This window comes from Stylophora pistillata, chromosome 8, assembly GCF_964205215.1.
Source record: "Stylophora pistillata chromosome 8, jaStyPist1.2, whole genome shotgun sequence".
Lineage (NCBI taxonomy): Eukaryota > Metazoa > Cnidaria > Anthozoa > Scleractinia > Pocilloporidae > Stylophora > Stylophora pistillata.
In genome coordinates, this window is record NC_142526.1 from 29,990,419 (window position 1) to 30,013,604 (window position 23,186).

At 40.3% G+C, this 23,186-nt stretch overlaps 1 protein-coding gene and 1 pseudogene across 1 annotated transcript; one reads left to right on the forward strand and one right to left on the reverse strand.

Annotated features, from left to right (window-relative positions):
• Positions 1-9,940: 9,940 nt before the first annotated feature.
• On the reverse strand, positions 9,941-14,954 carry LOC111342653 (uncharacterized; annotated as a pseudogene).
• A 4,821-nt stretch (positions 14,955-19,775) lies between these two features.
• On the forward strand, positions 19,776-21,863 carry LOC111342652 (uncharacterized). The gene is made up of 2 exons (XM_088730524.1): positions 19,776-19,964; positions 20,104-21,863. Exons 1-2 carry the CDS (start codon positions 19,791-19,793, stop codon positions 20,353-20,355), a joined length of 426 nt encoding a protein of 141 aa, XP_088586650.1. The 5' UTR covers positions 19,776-19,790; the 3' UTR covers positions 20,356-21,863.
• The last annotated feature ends 1,323 nt before the right edge of the window (positions 21,864-23,186 follow it).

Consider the following 23,186-nt stretch of genomic DNA (forward strand, 5'->3'; position numbering starts at 1 on the left):
TGCGAATGGTGTGTACTAAAAGAAGAAGAAATAGAGAGAAGCGTTTTGGCAGGACAATATAAAAAATAATAAGAGCACTCTAAAAACCAAAGTGGATAGAAGAAATATGAGTGTTTATTATGAATGATACACAGTGTCACGCAACTACCCATACCGGTTCTAGGACAATAGAGTATCCACCCTTGAAAATTAGAAGGAAATGTATGAGAGATGTAGGAAGGAAACACAAAATAAAAGCGTTGAATAAATCCTGGTTTAGGGTAAAATTGCGTAGGTTATAGGAGCGTGTTTTTTTTTTTTCATAATTTGAAAAAATAAAGGTCATCTAAGATGGTGTAAAACAATAAAAATAATGAAACCTAAGATGGTATTTTAATCCTCCCTTGGGGAACATGATATCAAGATAAAATGAATATTCAAAAAACGTTTATTTTAGAATAAAAATTGTCGTGACCAGGATTCGAGCCTGGGTTATTGCGGTCACTCACACGACCACACCCCTAACTCTCACCCTAAGCCCAATTCCCTAACCCACTTATTCCCATACCAAAATCAAAATTTAAACCCTAACAGTTAGAGTGAGACAACAATGAAAACAATAAAACGCAAGATGGTGACTCATACTTCCAATGGTAAAAGTGATTTCAAGATGTCATTAGCATTGTTTCTGCCTAAACTCTATGATGAGATGTGAATAGTTCGGATGGTGATGAGTATTCAAAATTCTCTGAAAATGAAGAATGGTCCGTTCGAGGTAAAAACATGCGATAGCTTTTTTCTCAATAAAAATGTTTACGTTAGTTCAAATCTTAATTAAAAATAATCTGTAACGTGTGAGTGTGATCACTCAGCAGTGACGAAAGTGTTTGACTTTAAATTCTATACAAAATTCCGCAAGTGAGGGAAAAAAAATAACAACGATACATCGACGCAATTCAATGACAACGATTCGAAGAGAAATAATCAAATCTCCCGTTTCATACCTTAAAAAAATTATCAGAAAAAAAATTGAACGGAAAGGGTATTAAAAAACGCAGCACCATGCTCAGGAACATTCCCATTTCTCGGGGAAAATGAACTATAGAGCAGACAAACCGGGGAAAATATGAAATGCCAGCAGGCTTTGTAACCTAGGTAGTCTCATTATTATCTGTCCATCAAATTTTAATCAAGTCATAGCAGCCTTACATTTTTTCTGATCTGTCTATCAAAATTGTTTCCGATTTTTTTCTGAGTTCTGACATGTGTAATTCAATGATAGACCAATGGAAATCTAGCAATGGGTGTATAAGAGTGGCTATGAGTCGGAATGGTATGATCATATATGTAACCAAAGTGATGATGAAGAAAGTTCGATTTCATCCAATCAGACAAGTGGTGTATCTCATTGAAATCCATCGCTACATAGAAGTCGAAGAGAAGTAAATACAATCAAACCGTTCCTGGATACTCCGTTTAAACACAAAATAAAAGCGGTAAAAGAGAGGCAACATAGCAAGTACCTAGATAGAAGCACGTTTTACACAAAACCTCGACATCTATATGTGATAAAGCGATTGGAAGAATTAGAAGGAACATAATCCAAAGACGACTTGCTTTACATGTTACGAAACATGACTAAAACGTGGAAACATTGCCACGGTCGCTACGCGACCGCATTCTGGACGCGCGCGCAGGAGCAGGAAAGAGGAAGAGAAAAGAAGAGTGTAAATAAAATGATCTGTCACTGTAATAAACTGTTTTAAAGTCACATTTGTTAGTGGTAATTGTAACGTTCTGGAGTTCGCTTATACAGTTCGCTTACAGTTCGCTTGCAGCTCCTTTAGTTGTTCGTTATCCTAGATTGTATCACCTTCGTTCTCACTTTACCGTGCATAATAAATACTCGAGTAAATGTCTCCTGGGGCCTTGGGCGTGAACTTGGAGGCCTGGACACTACACCTCCTCCCTTTTCTTTAGTGAGGCTTGAAGTCTCTGTAAATTGTTTCCCACGTGGACGTTCTGGCTCGTACTGATCTCCGGGGTTCCGATGGCGCGATTGTCGGTCCCCTGTGCGTCTCTTGCATGTCACTATTTCCTTCTCCAGGAACCTCCCCTATTTCAATATGGCGGTTCGTGAAGAATTACAGCCTCTGCGGAGGTACTTGTGACAAATTCTACGACAGGATACCTTGAATACTGGTCCCAGAACACTAAAGCCATGTCCTTATTTGGAAAAGGTCCCGCAAAATCCACACTGATCTTCTTCCACGGACCTGTTGGTAGCTCTGACATTTGGAGTGGCTCTCTGGTGTGGCAAGGGATGGTAGCTTGACAAGCTAGGCAATTCCCAACGTGCTTTTCGACCATCTTATCGATTCCGGGAAACCAAACGTGGGCACGAAGCAGTTGTTTCGTACGAACGATGCCCTGGTGACCCTCATGAGCAATTTTCACCATAGTTTCTCTGAATTCTCGAGGGAAGGACAACACCGTCAGCCACAGCCAATTCATCGTAAATATTGAAGTACGCTGTCATGTCTTGGTTCCTGTGGTCGATCTTCCTCTCCTGTATACAGGTGATTAACCTTTTTAGTTCCTCGTCGTTTTCCGTTGCCTTTGCCTGGTCCTCTTTGCTGATAGCCCGGGGAATGTCACTTGCGACCACGAAATTCACGTACTGCTTGACATCCTTGGTAGTGCCTAGTTCCCTTCTAGTGCAGGTTTCACGAGGCAGCGGGTGCCTAGATGTATAATCGGAGATATTCGTCTTTCCGGGCCTATATTCGACCTTGAACTCATAATCGAGCATTCGTACCATCATTCTTTGCAGCCGTATTGACGTCTGATCCCTTGGGTTGTTCAGGATGACTTCGAGCGGTTTGTGATCGGTGACTATTTTGAACGGCAAGCCATACATGAATACATGAAATTTCCTGCACGCAAAATCTGCCGCCAGCATCTCTAGCTCGATTTGGGAATAGTTCCGTTCCGCATCTGAGAGGGCCCTGCTAGCGTATTGCACCACCCTCCAGCCTTTGTCACTCGACTCACGTTGGACCAAGGTCGCTGAGATTCCTAACGGACAGCCATCCACATGAACCTCATGCTCTGCGGCGGGGTCAAAATAGACCAAGACTGTGTCTGAGCTAAGGCCTTCTTTCAAACTCTCGAACGCTTCCTGATGATTTCTCGTCCACGCAAAAACGTTGGCTTTGAGTAAACCTTTCAGAAGTTCGGTTTGAGGAGCATACTTTTCCATAAATCTCGCGTTGTATTGCACTGTACATAGGAATGAGTTCAGTTCCTTCGCGTTGCGAGGAGGCTCGGCCGCCTTGATAGCCTCAACCTTTCGCGGGTCAGGGGATGCTCCATCTTTAGAAACTTCATCCCGTAATACACACAACTTTGCTTATTGAATTCACACTTTCCTTTGTTAAACGTGATCTTCTTTTCTCTAGCCTTCTTGAATAATTTGTCTAGATTCCGATCATGTTCCTGTTGTGTTTTTCCGTACACAAGAATGTCGTCACTGATGTTGAGGCATCCAGGTATGTCTCGGGTGATCTCCCTGCTCACGGTGTCTTGAAAGATTTCACCCGCGGATCTCGTGCCAAAATTTGGCCTTTTGTATCTGTACAACCCGATGTGCGTTGAGAATGTGGTGATGTCCCGACTGTTCTCTTGCAGTTCCAGTCGATGATAGCCATGATTTATGGGAGAAAACAGTTGCTCCATTGAGCTCATGTGTGATATCCTCGAGAGTAGGCATAATAGTATGGGTCCGCGGAATGGCTTTATTGGCCTCTCTCATATCCACGTTCAGTCGAATTTCATTCGCCGTTCTCTTGGGTATAATCACGACTGGGGATACCCAACTGGTAGGCACTTCGACCTTCTCGATTACATCATCTCTTCTAAGTCTCTCCAGCTCCGCCTCCAGTTTTGGCCCTGACGCTGAACGGGATCCTCCTGTGAGGTTGAGCAACTGGTGTTACTGTACGGTCAACGTGTAGATCTACCTGCACTCCTTCCATTTCCCCGATCCCCTGGAACAGGTCTGCGTATTCTTCAAGTAATTTGCTTGTGAACATTTCAGAATCAGTTCGTATTGCATTCGTAAACACCACCAGGCCCAGACTTTCGGTAGTCTGAAATCCTATCAAGGGTTCCGTGTTGGTGTTACCTTTAATGACGTGGAACGTAGCCGGGATGATTCTCATGTTTGACTCTACGACTGCATCGAATTTTCCCATAACTGTTAATGGCCTGGACGGGTTTTCATTCGTTTGGTACGAGCGCAAAACACATGTCGACTTCTCCAATTTGATCTTATTTGCCACTAGCTGCTGAAAGGTGCATTCATCCATTACGTTAACCGACGCTCCCGTGTCGATCAGCACTTTGACTTCGTGGTTTTCGATTTTTATACTTCTTACTGGCCTGGGTTTTGTGTTGCTTTCGACAGCCCCAATTTCTTCGATCCCACAAAGGGATTCCGCGTCACTGCTATCTGATTGCACCTCCTGACGAACTGTCTTTACGATACTCTTATTTACTTTCCTTTTACTCCTACAGCATTTGGCAAAATGATTCAGCTTCCCGCATGTGGTGCATTTCTTTCCCCATACCGGGCATTTTCCTTTCCTCCCGCGTGTGGAAATGCGCCTCCAAAAAAGTAACACTCTTTGTTGATACCAGTCGGGCTCTTTTGCCTTCTTAAAAAGACTCTCTTCAATTCTTCCTCGGTATTGTTCCTTCGACTTTGTTGCTCCATTTCGATTCTCTTCGCTTGTTTATCCGATAATTCCTGTGCTCTAGCGTAATCTAACGCCTCCTGAAGCGAGTGCGGCTTACTGAGCAAGCGGCGTCTAACTCTCTTCGATTTTCCCTTTTCAATTAGCTGCATTTGTATTTCAACTTCACGCCAACCCTCTGGAAATTCACACGGAACCGCTGCTTGCTTTAAACGCGTGGTGTAATCATCGTACGACTCCTCTTCCTCTTGGGCTAACTGCCGAAATTGGTATATGCTAAAAAGATGATGTCTTAGGCTCAAAATATTCTAGAAGTTTCTCTCCTGCGGTTTCGAAGTCTTCTCCCGTATCTTCTAGTGTGTCAAAGATGTCCTGTACTTTGGGACCAGCACAGTGTAGGAGTAGTGCTCGTTTTCTCGCTTTGTCCTTTATATTCATCGCTGCAGCGTATACTTTGAATCTTTCGAGATATTTCCTGAATCGAGTGCCGACCGATGTCGGATCTAGGTCCGGGTCAAACGGTCCGAAGTTGAGATTTGTATCAAATGCGGCCATTCGCAGAGGTTTCTCGATCGAAACAATTCGATCGAAAGCTTATGAGATGATCCTCGTCGCCAATGTAACGTTCTGGAGTTCGCTTATACAGTTCGCTTACAGTTCGCTTACAGCTCCTTTAGTTGTTCGTTATCCTAGATTGTATCACCTCCGTTCTCACTTTACCGTGCATAATAAATACTCGAGTAAATGTCTCCTGGGGCCTTGGTCGTGAACTTGGAGGCCTGGACACTACAGTAATGTATGACCGCGAATGTATATGAGCCCCACCAACTGAGTAAATTTGAGGAATAAAATGACTAGAACGAGTGAGTCGATGTGAAGAATAAATTATATCACTTGAAGAAAGAGGAGGAGGAAAGAGGAGGAGGAGGATTTAGTTATCTCTCTTCGAATCATTGTCATTGAATTGCGTCGATGTATCGTTGTTATTTTTTTCCCTCACTTGCGGAATTTTGTATAGAATTTAAAGTCAAACACTTTCGTCACTGCTAGTGATCACACTCACACGTTACAGTTTATTTTTAATTAAGATTTGAACTAAAGTAAACATTTTTATTGAGAAAAAAGCTATCGCATGTTTTTACCTCGAACGGACCATTCTTCATTTTCAGAGAATTTTGAATACTCATGAACTGAGTGATCACCATCCGAACTATTCACATCTCATCATAGCGTTTAGGCAGAAACAATGCTAATGACATCTTGAAATCACTTTTACCATTGGAGGTATGAGTCACCATCTTGCGTTTTATTGTTTCCATTGTTTGTCTCACTCTGACAGTTAGGGTTTAAATTTTGATTTTGGTATGGGAATAAGTGGGTTAGGGAATTGGGCTTAGGGTGAGAGTTAGGGGTGTGGTCGTGTGAGTGACCGCAATAACTAGGCTTTTACACAAGTTGCTCGGATATCTCTCAAAATTTTCCCCAAAAATTTTCAAAAATTGCCCAAAAGTTGCTCATTTCACGAAAAAGTTGCTCATAAGTTGCTTTTTATCAACTCAAAAAAATCAGTTTCTACTACTGATGAAAGTAAATCTTTGCACATCTAAACGAATTATTTACTTATTTATATTCCTTTCTACTCGCTGACATTTCTATACCTACAGAGATGATATTCTAGTCTCTCCACTTGTGTATCTTACTCTACGTCAGTTTATGGGAGTTAAATATCGGCTATGCACCTTCAAGAAAAATCATGCTATTTAAAATTCAGTGATGTTAACAAACAAAACAATATTTGAAAATATCTCCAATTTGATAACTGTCATATTCGCATTTGTGTTCACTATGATGAATCACTGGATCTTCTTTCTCTGGTTGTTATTGTAGCGCAGCATAATGGAAGCTTCAACAGTTTCCTCAAGCGCATTCTGCTGTAGATGGGTGAAAAAATATGATTCAGGAGGCTGAACACTCGTTCAGCGGAAGCAGAACTTGGCTGCACTAGAAATAGCTTCCGGACAACAGCAGACCAATTGGGAAGGGTGTGTGCATGCCTCACCCACCACTGTACCTTCTCCTCTTCTTCCTCAATAACTGTGCCGTCAAGAGCCGTTAGGTAACGTGGAAGCTCGTTAACAAGGCCATCAATAGTTGCATCATTATTGAGGAAACTGAACTTTCGGAGCTCTGCCACAGATGCGGCATTTGGGTGGAGGTTTTGGACTTGTACTGGGCAGCATAGCCTTGCACTTTTAAAAGCACGGACAAGGTCATGAAACTCTTGGTTGAACTTCCGTTGGAAGAAACGAAGCCCTGGGCTTATGCACTGCTTTGTCCGTGTCACAAGCTGATTGCACAAAGCCAGGTTTCCGTTGGCTTGCCGGCTGGCCACTCCTTCAAGGTTAGGATATGCATCAACTGCCACCGAGTGTGACACACGAGCTAGGCGCTAATAGCAACTGAATATAAGAGAATTATAGGGAGTAGTAATTATAACAAATTATAGGGAGTATAATACCAACACGATGTACATTGGAACCATATTTCGGCTGGTTTATACACGCTCGTTTTACATACATACATACATACATACATACATACTTTATTTATTCCAGAAGCAGACTATGTATACACTAAGAGGAAATGGATAATATGCTTCCAGAAAAGGAAGTTAAGAGGTTATCCCTATGTGAAAACTCCCTAAAAAATAAGTCTAAATGAAAATAAAATACTTAGTTATAATTAAATATTTAAATACAATTTAAGCTGAGATTTAAAATGCTGAAGATTATCAGCTTCCACTATGTTTCTTGGTAATTCATTCCATAATTTAACAATCCTAATGAAGAACGAATGTTTATAACAATTAAGTCTTGCTGGTTTGACGTAAAGTTTGTACTGATGATTTGCTCTCGTACATCTAGTTGTGGCAAAATCAAAAAAGGTTCCAAAATCTAAATGGTAAAGACCAAAAACAATTTTATAACACTCAATTAAAGATAGATAAGTTCTACGGTCGGAAAGAGTAGGCCATTTTAGCAATTTGCATCGGTCTTCGTAGGACATGTCTCCTTTGCGTTGATTTAAAGCAAGTCTTGAAGCTCTTCGCTGTACATTCTCAAGAGCATGGATGTCCTTGACGAGGTAAGGACACCAGACAGGTACCACATATTCCAAAATTGGCCGTACAAGAGATTTGTAGAGCATAGAAAAAATATTTGCATTAGCGGTGCCTATCGAGCGTTTAATAGAACCTAGGACTTTATTCGCTTTGTTCACAGTTATACCAATGTGGTTACTCCATGAGAGGTCCTTAGTTATTATAACACCGAGATCTTTAAATTTATCTACGTCTTTCAAGGGCTGTCCAAAGAAATAATTGGTCACTGACTTATCACGTGAATGTGTAATTCGCATAGATTCACATTTATCCGCGTTAAAACGTAATTGCCATTTACAAGCCCATTCGCCAATATTGGTAAGATCTTCCTGAAGACGCTGACAATCTGTGATCGGGTCAATTATCTCTCTATAGATCTTCGTATCGTCTGCATATAATTTGATTGTGGACGATACACATTCTGTTATGTCATTAATATACAGCAAAAACAATAAAGGCCCAAGGATGGTCCCCTGTGGAGTGCCGGAGGTTACATACGACCAATCACAACAAGATCCCCTGATAACTACACGTTGTTTGCGACCAACCAGAAAATGTCTGAGCCAGTTAAGCAGACAACCGTCGATGCCATTACTTTTTAATTTTAAAAGCAGCCGCTCGTGAGGGACACTGTCAAAGGCTTTAGCAAGATCAAGAAAGATGACGTCGGTAGGAGTGGAGAGATTTCGTGATTTCGCCCAGTCATTAAACGTTGATAATAATTGAGTTGCAGTAGATCTTCCTCGCAGAAAGCCGAATTGATTGTTGTTGATAAGGTCAATTTCACGCCAGAAATTAAACATCCTGTCGAAAACAGTTTTTTCACCGATCTTACAAGGGATTGAAGTAAGGGAAATTGGGCGGTAGTTTTCTCTCGAAGACTTAGGACCCTTCTTGTGTAGAGGTGTAATATCTGCGTGTTTCCATTCATCTGGTAAGAGGCCAGCAGAGAACGATTTATTTAGCATATAGGTCAACGAAGGTGCTAATTCCGAAGCACACGATTTTAAGATGCACGGCGCGATAAGGTCAGGCCCAGGGGACTTGTTGGGCTTGAGTTTTAGGAGGAGGCGGCTTACCTCATCAACACAACAATCAATGTTTGCAAGCTTCTTGTCGACAATACAATCCTGTATAGGGAAATTTACATAATCTTCAGTGGTAAATACCGAAGAGAAATATGAGTTCATGCTTTGAGCAATATCAGAGTCGTCTGTTAGAACAGATCCATCAACTTTCAAGGAGATAAGAGTGTTAGTACCTCTTCTCTTAGACTTGACAAAATTCCAGAAAGGCTTAGGGTTTTCATTTTCCTGCAGATCAAGCGCTAGTTTCTTTATATATGACCACCGCGCTGTGTTACAAAGTCTCTTAACTGAGCTGTTGAGTTTCCGATACTTTTCCCAAATAACAATTTTGTTACTTCTGCGCGCTCTGTGATACAACGATTTCTTCTTTTTACACAAAACAATAAGCTCCTTGGTAATCCAAGGGACATTCAATCTCGTTTTGCTCTTGCGTTTGGGAATACACTCGTCGACTGCTGTGAATAATAAATCTTTCCAGCAAGCCCAGTTATGATTGATATCGCTGTCGAAGAAAGCGCAATGCCATGGAATGTAGGACAGCAATGATCTTAGGTGATCCCAGTCGGCTTTACCATAGCAATACAACAGCTTTTGTGATTTGCGCTGGATATAAGGAATACCAGAGCGTTTAATAGAACCCCAAGTGACATGTTTTACCCCAAGTGACATGTTTGGGCATCGTTCCACTTGCGCTATGTGCTCTGTGAAAACATGTAGCCGCTTTGGTTCCTACACTGCCACTTTTTGCTGCCTTTCACTTTTTATTTCGTCCTTTAAAAGACACGATTCACATCGAGCGCATTCGCATGAAAAGTCGTGAAAGGAAGGCATGGCAACACTGAACCATGTGGCTATGAAGTGATAGAATTATATACGTTTTTTCCTGACAACTTGACAATCAATACCAGACAGACATTTACGTTGAAACACACATTTATGTATAAAATGATCTTACATTTTACAATCATTTCATTTTTTAAGCACATTACAAACAAGGTCACCGGTTCAATCTACGGTCTTTGAGGCAGCAGGTAGCTTTCTTCTCCACTTTTAGACAAAGAAATGACCTCTACTAAAGAATTGTTTCTAGCTCATTTGGACGAAGAGATTGAGCGGAATACCCAATGGGCCGGAGCCATACTAGATGAATTATTAGCCATTGTCAAAGAAAAAGCGACCACGCAAGATCTTCGCGATATACGCAAACCAGCGACTAAATATATTGACGAGATTGAAACCTACGATTCAAAAGTTGGAGAACAAACTACTTTTCATCAGTTCATAGTTGCTGTAAACCAACTACATGTGTAATTTCTCTAAAGATCATTTCAGTTTTGCAGAAAACCTTTTGTGCTGGTTGAGTAATAAACCAAAGTCCACCACGAGTCACACTTGAAATCAGATTTTGTGAAGTGTTGATTTCAGACTTTCCAGCTTTCAAGATTGCCATAGCTTACTGGCTTTCAGATGATTGTTTTTGGGCATGCTTCTTGTGTAGATTGTGCAGTACATAGCCCCCAAGATATTGAACAGATGAGATGTCTCTGTCTGTAAACACAGTGTTGATCTCTTTGACTTCACTTCCCCTTGAAGATTTATTGCAGTATGCCAACAGACTGTCTGCCAACTTCATTGCCAATAATGTTCTTGCATTTCTTGACAGCCCTCTAAAGTAGTTCACAGAGTTTACTGCCAAGGTTGAATAGTACGTTTCCATAAAATTTCTCTATACTACCATTCTTAGTGTAGCCTTCAAAGAGATTCTTTATGTTTTTATACTCTGCTCCGTCTCCAGTAAGACATTCATATGTAGGAGGCTAGTTCAAGCCGTAAAACTTCAGCATGAGCCCTACATTATTCACGATGTCATTTAGGACGGCTGCACTAAAAGGAACTTGATGGCGGTTTGATCGTTCACTGTGCTTCGTGGCTTGGTGTCTTTCGTAGCCACCTTTAGTTTTGTACTTCTACCCGCATTTCTTACATACAATCTCTTGCCTTTGAACCTAAACAAAACGAAATTCATAAGATATATTTTCACATATACATTCTAAGAATGTTTGTACTTGATATAAACTGCACAGTATTGCAGAACGTTCTCTATCCGTGCTTCTTCGTTCGACACGAATCATCTTGATCAAAGTTTGTCATATTAAGCATTTCATCGTTGAAAAACAGGCATAATCAAGCCATTTTCAATACTTACATACATACATACATACTTTATTACCACTTCCCCAAAGAGGATTTTCAGAGGCAATACAATTAAGGTAAAAATTAATTATACAATTAAGCTAAAAATTATATATCAGACTTAAAATAGAGCAATGACTTAAATAGCGAAAGTGCTAAGGTTACTTAAGAGGCGAGACCTAAGGCGGCGTTTAAACACATTAACCGATTCACAAAGTTTAAGATCGTTAGATAAGGAACGCCATAAAGTAACTGCTCTATAGAAAAAGGTCCTTTGGCCGCTTGCTGTTCTAAAGCGAGGTATGTTAAGCATTTGAGAACTTCGCGTTCTACGATTTGTGACATCACATCGTCTAATGAATTGTGTAGATAAATATCCAGGAGCACAACCAGTTAGACACTTAAATGACATTACGGAATCACGGTAGTAAAGATGCTCCTTCACTGGCAGCCAGCGTAGTTCCTTTAAAGTTGGAGACACATGATCGTATTTTCTTCTTCCACTTACTATGCGGCAGGCAAAATTCTGGACTGTCTGTAACATTTTTAAATTTGTTTGAGAAGTATTACTCCAAACGCATGAGCAATAAAATAATTTACTGAAAACGAGTGAGTTTATAATAATAATTAAGGAATGTTTGTCAAAAGAGTGCTTAACTCTATTGATCTGAGCTAAACGTGACATGCACGAAGAAACTGTTTCTAGAATATGATTTCCGAAAGTTAAGTTTGGATCCATAATTACACCGAGGTCTTTAGCGGTTGTTGCAGGCACAAGATCTTTCCCGAAAAGGGACAGATTAAAATCATCATTCATTTTTGCAATGTTTTGTCTGCTTCCAAAGATCATTAGTTTCGTCTTGTCTGGGTTCAAAAGTGGCTGGTTATTAAAGCACCAGTTCCGTATTTTAAGCAGATCCTGATTTATTTTATCTCTGGCCCCTCTCTCCTCGTAGAGTGCAAAGGATAACAGAAGTTTGGTGTCATCAACATAGCATTGTGGAGAGCAAAACTGTGGGATTGACGGTATGTCATTAACGTAAATGCTGAACAAAAGTGGGCCGAGTATACTTCCTTGAGGTACGCCATTTCTTACCTGCATGCGATCTAACAGAGTAGAGTTGATGCGTACAACTTGGTGACGTGCTGACAAATAACTCCGGAACCACTGTAAAGCAGTTGCAGATGCACCGACATCCTGGAGTTTAGCCATAAGAGTGCCGTGGTGTAAGCTATCAAAGGCCTTGCTCATATCAAGGAGGACTGTTGCAGTTAATTGCTTGTCGTCAATAGCACGCAGTATTTGATCGGTGGTGTGAATCAGTGTAGTCTCGGCTGAGTGGTGTTGTTTATTCCCACTTTGCTTTGATGTTAAACGCTCCTTTGAGACTAGATAGGTTGTAAATTGATTAAAGGCTGCTCTCTCACAAACCTTTGACAGCACTGGCAGAAGAGAAATGGGCCTATTGTTATTCGGCACCTCGTGATCTCCACTTTTCAAAACTGGTGTCACCTCGGCTAGCTTCCACGCATCTGAGAAAGTATTGGTGGTAAACGAGGCGTTAATGATGGACGTGAGAGAAGGCAGAATTGCGGGAAGGCAATCTTTGATAACTTTTACCGGAATTTTATCGATACCAGGAGCCTTGTTTGTTGCCATCGAATAAACAATGGCTTGTACTTGTTTGCACTCTATAGGATTAAAGGTAAATTGTTCTAATAATGCAAATGATCTCGGAATTGGTGTTGAGCTCAAAGTTAAATTTTAACGCTAAATCTCTGATTTTCTTGACTGTATTATCGCCAACGCCTGCGAAAAAGGAATTGAATTCGTTTGCCACAGTTTTTTCATCTTTACTGTTGGTTATTTGTGTTTTCGACTTATTAGGTATGCATGAACGGATTGTTTTCCAGATAGAGTTCGTGTTGTTTTTATTGTTTTTAATCTGCTCCATCACAAATTCTCTTTCCGCAACTCTGATTTCTTTTTTAACCTCGCGTTTAAGATTTTTAGATGCGACTAGGCATAAGGATCGTTGGTCTTTCGTGCTATTTTTCTCCAGTCTTCTCTTGCTTTCATCAATTGCCTAATCTCATCTGTCACATAAGAGAGTGGTCTTCCACGTATTTTGATCTTTTTGATGGGTGCATATCTATCCACTATATCACAAAATGATTCGTTAAACACAAACAGTTTATCGTTGACATCATGAAAAACATCTAAGACTGACCAAGGGGCTTGTTCGATATCCGCGTAAAATGCCTTAGGTTGATAATGTTGAAAGCACCTGGTAGTGATGTATACAGGCTTGGGTCGCTGTTTCTTTAGCCGGAGTATGGCATACACTAAATCGTGGTCGCTCACTGAACTCTCAATGATTTTAACTTCGCGAATTTGATTTACGTTGGAAGTGATAATAACATCCAGTAAAGTTGCAGTAGAATCAGTAACACGAGTTGGAGAGCTAACCATCTGAGTTAAGTTGAACATACGACAGAAGTTCATAAGCGCAACTGATTCTGGAATGTTAGGTTTCAAAAGGTTACAATTCAGGTCCCCGATAATATATATCGGTTTGTTCAATAACGAAGCGGTGACTAAGTTTGCTGAAAGGTCAGCGTCAAAGCAATCAATTGAGACATAAGGAGGCCGATAAACGGCACACACTAGAACTGACTTCATGTTTTTCACTTGGACATTAAGCCATAGTTGATGAAAACCATTTGTTGACACGTTAGAAATATCGGGGAGTAATTCAGTTTTGTAAGAATGTGACACATAAATGCAAACTCCACCACCTCTCTTCTGCCGGTCAACTCGGAAGAGATGATATCCTAAAATCTCAATATTTAGGTCGGATAAGCCATGTTTCTGATAGGGTGAAGACATCAAACTTGTTTTCTAATATGGTTTCCTTCACAAGAACAAAATGCTCTCTCCGTTTCAGCGAGCGCGCATTGCATTGAGATGTGCTTACTTCATGGAGTTTGCATTCTTACCGCCTGACTCCTTGACACCGAAATTTTGTGGTCCCGAGTTGAGCTCAATAGCATGCACAAGTTTGATTAACGGATGGAAGGTTAACGAAGAATTTGGGTACAACGTAGTTGGAACCCTCGCTCTTTTCGCCTTTGCTAGTGTTCGTATCTGAATATTTTCCAGCTCAATTCCATTATAGCGGTCTGGTGGACGCAGCACATGCCTTCGACAATAACCACATAAACCTTCAGGAGAGGCAGTATTGATAAAAGCGCCAGTCGGCAATAATCCAGGAGTTTTTAGGCATAATCCAGGGTCATTTTGAGAGTAAATAAGACGAGTTGATAACATAAACGCAAGGAGAAAACGTGGACTGCGACGTGGCGACCATCCTGACATATGTCGGGAAATATGACATTGTTATGACATTACATTGTTATTTTCATTGAAAAACTCCTCTTCAACTCCTTCATCTGCCTCTAACATCTCTAAAATCGCCTCTAAATCATCCCCCGCTAAAAACTCACAGTCGTCCGCCATATTTGTTTGGAAGTGTGTGCAGGGTCGCGGTCACGTGACGGTCCTGTTCAACATCAAAATCTGAACAATAGGCCGTCCCTTTGAAGTTCGCCGGCCTTCATAACCAGTCCCCTCGATTAACTATGATCAGTTGTACAGAGATTCAGAGATATGACGACCGCCTTTTTGGCTTTTGTCATGTATTTACAAATCAAATACCGCGTTGTGTGACAATAAAAATTACGTATGCGAAAAACAGTGTGTTGGAGTTAATCCCTCCGCCGTCTTGGATTCTTTTGTGCCCTTTGTTTGACCTTGAAAAGACCGTTATTTTTTTTAAAAATGAGATGCAAAAAACTAACACATGAACCTACGCGATATTCTATCCCAAAACCCTAACTCTAACTCCCGCATACCTACGCGATTATGAATACTAATTGCTAACCCTACACCCACCCCTCCCTCTTCTTTTCTTAACCCTGATCCCCACACTCTCCTACTCCTACGTGGTATGAATATTTAATTAACCCTAACCTTAGAAAACCCTTTCGTGCACCTACGTGGTATGAATATTTAATTACCCAAAATTACTCGGACCCAGGCCGCGCGGGTGGTGCCATAACGGCCCCCCATACTACTAAAGAACACCCAGAGAACACGAATAATTGTACATTTTCGAAAACGTCTTTTATTTCTGTTGCACACTGATATGGTTTCTGAGGCTCACCATTCTTTTAAAAGAACACACACAATTGAGTGGATACTTCTCTCACACATTAACTGCCGCATTTATGAGACTTATCTTTAAATCATTAAGGTGGCCAAACACAGTTTTCGCGCGCGCTTTTGCTGATGCAACTCAGCGCGCGCACAAGGATTGCAAAAAACATGCCGTCAATAGAGCGGTCATTTTATTTACTCAACACGTACCAGCACTATCTGTGATATTTTTCTCTATAGTTGGCGCAGTGCATTGATGGCTTTAATCTTTTTTTACAAAGATATGTTAGAAAAAGATAACGGTGTAAAGAACCAGCAATTCTCAGCTTTTTCGTTGTTACCAAAAGAGCCCAGTTAAGTACAGCGCATGCGTAGTAAGTCAAAGATTGCGATTGAATGGAAAATTGCTTTCTCGGAAATACGCCTATTTCTTGAGAACCACTCATTAGAATTTCACGAAATTTGGCATGATAATACTTTACGAAATAGGTAAATGGAGTATTGAAGAAAACTGATTTTTAACAAAGGAAATTCTAGATAGTCCTGTGAACCTTCAACAAGATCTGTCTGTTAAATTGCTAGCAAAATGGTGTTAACTTATAAGTATTGCTACAAGCTCGTTGCATGCAATATATAAAGAAAATCTAATGAATGGATTTTCTACGAATAGACAAAACTGATTTTAAAGGCCTGTTTATATTTATTCGTGTTGCCATGCCAACGGCACATACGTCAGCTTAACTATCAAAAAACCAAAGTTTGTGTTATTAACTTGCTTGCTGCCATCTTTGGCGACCGAGGGATCAAGGGTTTTGGAGAAAAAGGTGAATGAAACACAGGTATCAAAAACTGTGTTCGGCCACCTTAAAAGAACACTTAGACAACTCGAATAACTGCAGATTTCCGAAAAATGTCTTATATTTCTATTGCACACTGATATAGTTTGTAAGGTTCACCACTCTTTCAAAGAACACACACAATTGACTGGATAGCTCTCTCACACATTAACGAGGTAGTTACCAACTGCCCAGGAGATATCAATCCCTTTTGCAATCTTCAGAACATCATTTGCTGCATATACAAACTTCTGGAGGCCATTGCACCGGAATCGCTCTTGATAAGGAGTCTTATTAAGAACTTGATTTCAAAGAGTATTCATTTTGTAGGAACGGCTTGTTATTATATTTTTTTAACGCAAATGTAAAGAATCAATTCAACAGAACTACTTCCAAATCTAATACCATTTTTGGTCAGGGAAAATCAGAGGTCAGTGGTTCGAGTCCCGTACAGGCCTGAAATTTTTTTCAGGTCTGATTTTCACTATTGCTCAAATAGTGCTTTACTGCGAAGGATCGTTCTCATATACGTCTCATAACCGCAGTTCACACATATGTTTCATATGTTTGTTGTTGTTAGAAATAGAAACGTTACCATTTCCGTCATAAAGAATTAAAGTGCCCCCAAATCCTTACTAACGATGATCGGAGCTCTTTTTTACACAAAATAGTATGCTAGTTTAAGGCTGAGATGCAAGATTAACAAGGCTGTTAGCGCTATAATCTGCTTGTCTAACAGCTCATACAAACACATGAACAGATCACCGTTGGAAAAAAATTTATTATTCTTCGGTGTTTTGGCAGTGTTGTAAAAAGAACTTGATTTCAAAGAGTATTCATTTTGTAGGAACGGCTTGTTATTATATTTTTTTAACGCAAATGTAAAGAATCAATTCAACAGAACTACTTCCAAATCTAATACCATTTTTGGTCAATACCTGGCGAAAAGTGTTAAACATTTTTTAAAAAAATGTACAACCTAAAACATTCACTTACATCGTGACTGTTTCCAGGTGAATAGAGACTTGAAAATGCTTTGCTAAGAGACAATGGATAAAACACGGATTATAATGTTAGCAAAGAAACAATCTGCAGACACATGACTGTAGGCTTAAAGCGTAAATCATACCTTAGGTCTTCTCTGCCAAGACTGACTCGCTGACTTCAAAAGTGAATCTTAAATATTCTCACAACAGGATTCAAATATCACCGTGTCAATAAGAGACGTGGTTTGAATAGTTGTAAGGGTCCCTTTTGTTTCAATGTGGGTGACTGGCTGAACACAGGAACAAATTAGGATTTGACGGCCGACTCAAAAGTTGTCCTTTGTTTTGTAGTTTGAGTGATTGGCTAAAAACAGAAGATTGGTGTGACGTGTTAGGCGTCACAAAATTAGTGCAATTCTAGATGACAAACAGGAAATTTGAAGAGCAAAGAATGCATCGTCATTCTGCCGAAAGAGGTTTCGGAGCCGAAACAGTTGACAGAACAATATACTAAACCTTCAAATGTCAAGGGAAGAAGAGGAAAAAATGCCTCGTCATTCCGCTCTAAAGAGGGTGCAGAAAACCAATGGATAGAGCAATGGAAAAAACCCGGATTAGAATTCAAGGAAAGGAAAAACTTACAAACATGTTGGAGTTTCAAACGGTTTTATATTGATTTGCAAACTATGCACAACATACTGTCAAAACTTCCTGTTTTTTAGGATAGAAGTGGGTTGATATTCGTAAGTTGATATTCGAAAGTTGATTCGTAATAAACCCGTGAAAGTGATAACTGATATACAATGAAATATTATTACGAATCAACTTAACGGCCTGCTCCCAGTTGGCTTGTTAGCTCAATTGGTAGAGCGCTGCACTAGTATCGCAGAGGTCAGTGGTTCGAGTCCCGTACAGGCCTGATTTTTTTCAGGTCTGATTTTCGCTATTGCTTAAATAGCGCTATCTACTGCGAGGATCGTGCATCATATGTATCTAATACCGCAGTACAAAATATATGAACTTCATATATTTCATTGTATCTTATTAATCTTAAGAAAGTACAATACAAGGTCACACAAGGTCACACACTTCCAACAAGGAAAAAAAACCAACATATTTGATATGTTTAAGTTTGATTTATGCTTAAAGCTTACAGCCATGTTTGTACACTGTTCCTTTCCTTCAATTCTAATCGGGGTTTTGTCTATTGTTCTATCCATTGGTTTTCTGTACCCTCTTAATTCATAGCAGAACGACGATGATGCATTCTTTGCTCTTCAAATTTCTTGTTCGTCATTCAGAATTGCACCAGTTTTGAGACGCCCAACAAATCACAATGTTCTCCTGCTTTCAGCCACTCTGAACAAGATTAACAAAGGACAACTATTGATTCGGCCGTCAAATCATAATTTTTGCCTGTCTTCAGCCAATCACCCACTTTCAAACAGAACGTACCTCCCGCTCAATTAGTTAATTGTTTTTTATTTCAAAAAAACAGTATGGTTTAGTATAGTACCAGTCTACGTCTAAGTATAATTTTAAGTTTAACTAGAAGTAAAAATAAAACTATAAGTACCGAAAAATATATATATCAGGATGAGCGATTTCCAATTGACTGTTAGAAAATACCAAGCCGAAGAAATAGCTCTGAGCAATCTTAACAGACAAACAGTTACATGTATATACATAGCAGACACCAAGGGGGGAAAATGCACCCTGTCTTAAATTTTGTTTCAGGAGTAATTGGAGGCTGTATATGATGTCGAATGATGCACAGGAACTTGTAGACATGGAAGAGTGCATGTTCTGCAGGGGCATGTTCTAATTTGCTGATCTTTACGGTCAATGAACAACAATGAAAGGCACTCCGTATAGTCTTTTGTTTTGTTTGAATTCCTAGTTGAGTGTGGGATCGTGTGATTTGAGCCAAATGCCAACGATACCTTGTGATAATAACCTATCCTAAAAAACAGGAAGTTTTGACAGTATGTTGTGCATAGTTTGCAAATCAATACAAAACGTTTGAAACTCCAACATGTTTGTAAATTGTTCCTTTCCTTGAATTCTAATCCGGGTTTTTTCCATTGCTCTATCCATTGGTTTTCTGCACCCTCTTTAGAGCGGAATGACGAAGCATTTTTTCCTCTTCTTCCCTTGACATTTGAAGGTTTAGTATATTGTTCTGTCCACTGTTTCGGCTCCGAAACCTCTTTCGGCAGAATGACGATGCATTCTTTGCTCTTCAAATTTCCTGTTTGTCATCTAGAATTGTACAACACGGTAAGAGTCACGTCCGCTTTTCTAGTAGTGAGCTTGGGCTGCCGGTGGTTTAAATAACCGGACATACATTTTAAGGAGAAATTAATTTTCAACACGTGTATATCGCCTTAGTTTCCTTAGTTACCTTTTTTTTTTCTTTTTGCAAGGCTAAGTAAAACCCAATAATTTAGATATATCAACAAAGTTGAAATGGTAAAGTGGCCACCATAACGATAGAGTCCTAAAGTGTGACGTCACGTTGCCATGACAGCATTTTTTTCTGGTCTAAACAGTTTAAACTCATACTTCAAACATGGCGTCTTTATCGATATGCTCACTCGTTTCTTTCTTTTCTGGAGAGCAGAAATCGCTTTATCGCGGAGAAAACCACTTCAAATCCGACCATGTCCAAAGCTTTATTTATTCCAGGGGAGTTATCAAAGGTGAAGTCCAAGCAAGCATGAAAAATAAGGACTACAAAGTCACAGTAAGTTGCCAATTTGGGATCACAACACGTATGTTCAATTCGAAGAACTCCCAACCCCGATTTCACCTCCAATTTAATGTTTATATTGCGGAATATATATTGCAACTTACGTGTCTGTTTCGAATTATCTTTTTATCAGATTTATCTCGATGAAAACCTTGAAATAAAAAACACAGAATGCGAGTGTCCTCGCGGCGAGTTCAAGTGCAGTCACGCGGCATCCATAACCTTAGCAGGACGGACCTGGAATGCCAATGGAAACGAAAGCGAAAGGCAGAAAGCGTACAGTCTGCAAGCCAGATGTTTCCAGCGCCACCGAAGAAGAAGGATTACAGCCCTTTGGCGCGCGATCCTAGCCGAGAAGATCGGATGTGGCTGTACAGCGAACTAAAGCGCTATGGCAAATTTACAGGGACCTGCTGGATCTTGAGTCCCGAACCACAACCTGCTACCCCTCTCTCGATCAAGACGATTGAGGATATCATTTACTCAGAAGGTTTCCTTATGGCATCTACGAAGGAAAAACAATTAGAGTACTTGATTGAGAATGCCAAAGTAGAGGAGCTAGCTAGAGAACCATAAATGTTGTGAGCACCCTCACGGCTGGCCAGCGAAACAGCCCTGCATGGCACCAAGCTCGTAGAGGCCCCTGACTGCTAGTAATTTTGGCTCTGTCCTCCAGGCAAAAAGAGTTACACCGTCTCTTATCAAGCGACTACTTGGGGAATACAACTTGAGTGGAGTTAAAGCAATTGCATGGGGACAGGACAATGAGACTGAGGCCCTGAAGTCCTTCACCAACATCACAAACTTTACACCTGTACAGACCGGCCTTTGGCTACACGAGTCGGGAGTTCTGGGTGCTTCCCCTGATGGACTTGTGGGAGACGACTCGGTGATTGAGTGTAAGTGCCCCTACACACATCGAAATGCGACAATCAAGGAAGCTTGTGGGCACAAAGACTTTTACTTGGAGGAGAAGGAAGGGAATTATACGCTGTCTACCACACATGTTTACTGGCATCAGTGTCAAGGCCAGATGTTCCTGACAAAGCGCAAATTCTGCTACTTTGTTGTATGGACCACAAAGGATAGTGTTGTTATCAAGATTGAATGGGAGCACAATATTACTATCTTGAGTGATTTTTACTTTCATCAACTATTCCCAAAGATTACCGAGGGAGAACTTTGAAAAGTGGTGCACAGATGCTGGACATAATCAAAGTGGGGGGGAGGGGGGGGAGTGGGAGCTAATGTAAATAGGCAGTAGCTAATGTTAAAAGGTATTTTTTTAAATTTCATACATTAATTTCTTAATATAACATTACATATTCTACACTCAGATAGAGACACAAGATAAAGAACCCACATTTTTCCATTTAGCATAGTAACTTAATAATAAATTACATTCTTCCTGAAAGCAAGCTTAAACAATTTTTTTTTGCAACCAATGGCTACTGGTAGCTGGTAACACTTATCCTGGTTACTCAACAGGGCCCAGGTGCATAAAACTTATGCCACACTTAAGTAGGCTTGGATAGCAATGCAAAGGGAAGGGGAGGGAGCCAAAACAAAATCCATGCAGCACAGGTTATTTTTTCTGACTACCTCTCACCATCCCTTAAAGCTAATTTAAGTGTGGCTTTAGTTTTATACACCTGGACTCAGGCTCCCAGCTTCACAGACACAAAAGTAAAACCTTTCAGCCAGCACGACTTTCACACTTGGAACTACTGGACGAAAGAATTCCATACTGGTCACATGCCCCTGACCTGGATTTAGTTGAAATGACAATTTAAGAATGTCACTGGATTTCATTATAATCTATTTTCACAGAACACATAGTAGTTTGTATTAATGAACATAAAGGAGATGAATATCAGAAAAATGTAAAACTGACCACATCATATTTTTGACCAAAGCTATGTCAATACCATTTGATCTGTTACAGTAGGGCTTCTAGTACCGTATTTACCCGTGTATAATGCGAACTTATTTTTCCCGAAATGAACACCTAAATTCGAGATGCGTATTATACACGGAATCCTTTGTTTAGGCTGACGCGACATTAGAATAATGTCGGTACTAGAAGCCCTACTGTAACAGATCAAATGGTATTGACATAGCTTTGGTCAAAAATATGATGTGGTCAGTTTTACATTTTTCTGATATTCATCTCCTTTATGTTCATTAATACAAACTACTATGTGTTCTGTGAAAATAGATTATAATGAAATCCAGTGACATTCTTAAATTGTCATTTCAACTAAATCCAGGTCAGGGGCATGTGACCAGTATGGAATTCTTTCGTCCAGTAGTTCCAAGTGTGAAAGTCGTGCTGGCTGAAAGGTTTTACTTTTGTGTCTGTGAAGCTGGGAGCCTGAGTCCAGGTGTATAAAACTAAAGCCACACTTAAATTAGCTTTAAGGGATGGTGAGAGGTAGTCAGAAAAAATAACCTGTGCTGCATGGATTTTGTTTTGGCTCCCTCCCCTTCCCTTTGCATTGCTATCCAAGCCTACTTAAGTGTGGCATAAGTTTTATGCACCTGGGCCCTGTTGAGTAACCAGGATAAGTGTTACCAGCTACCAGTAGCCATTGGTTGCAAAAAAAAATTGTTTAAGCTTGCTTTCAGGAAGAATGTAATTTATTATTAAGTTACTATGCTAAATGGAAAAATGTGGGTTCTTTATCTTGTGTCTCTATCTGAGTGTAGAATATGTAATGTTATATTAAGAAATTAATGTATGAAATTTAAAAAAATACCTTTTAACATTAGCTACTGCCTATTTACATTAGCTCCCACTCCCCCCCCTCCCCCCCACTTTGATTATGTCCAGCATCTGTGCACCACTTTTCAAAGTTCTCCCTCGGTAATCTTTGGGAATAGTTGATGAAAGTAAAAATCACTCAAGATAGTAATATTGTGCTCCCATTCAATCTTGATAACAACACTATCCTTTGTGGTCCATACAACAAAGTAGCAGAATTTGCGCTTTGTCAGGAACATCTGGCCTTGACACTGATGCCAGTAAACATGTGTGGTAGACAGCGTATAATTCCCTTCCTTCTCCTCCAAGTAAAAGTCTTTGTGCCCACAAGCTTCCTTGATTGTCGCATTTCGATGTGTGTAGGGGCACTTACACTCAATCACCGAGTCGTCTCCCACAAGTCCATCAGGGGAAGCACCCAGAACTCCCGACTCGTGTAGCCAAAGGCCGGT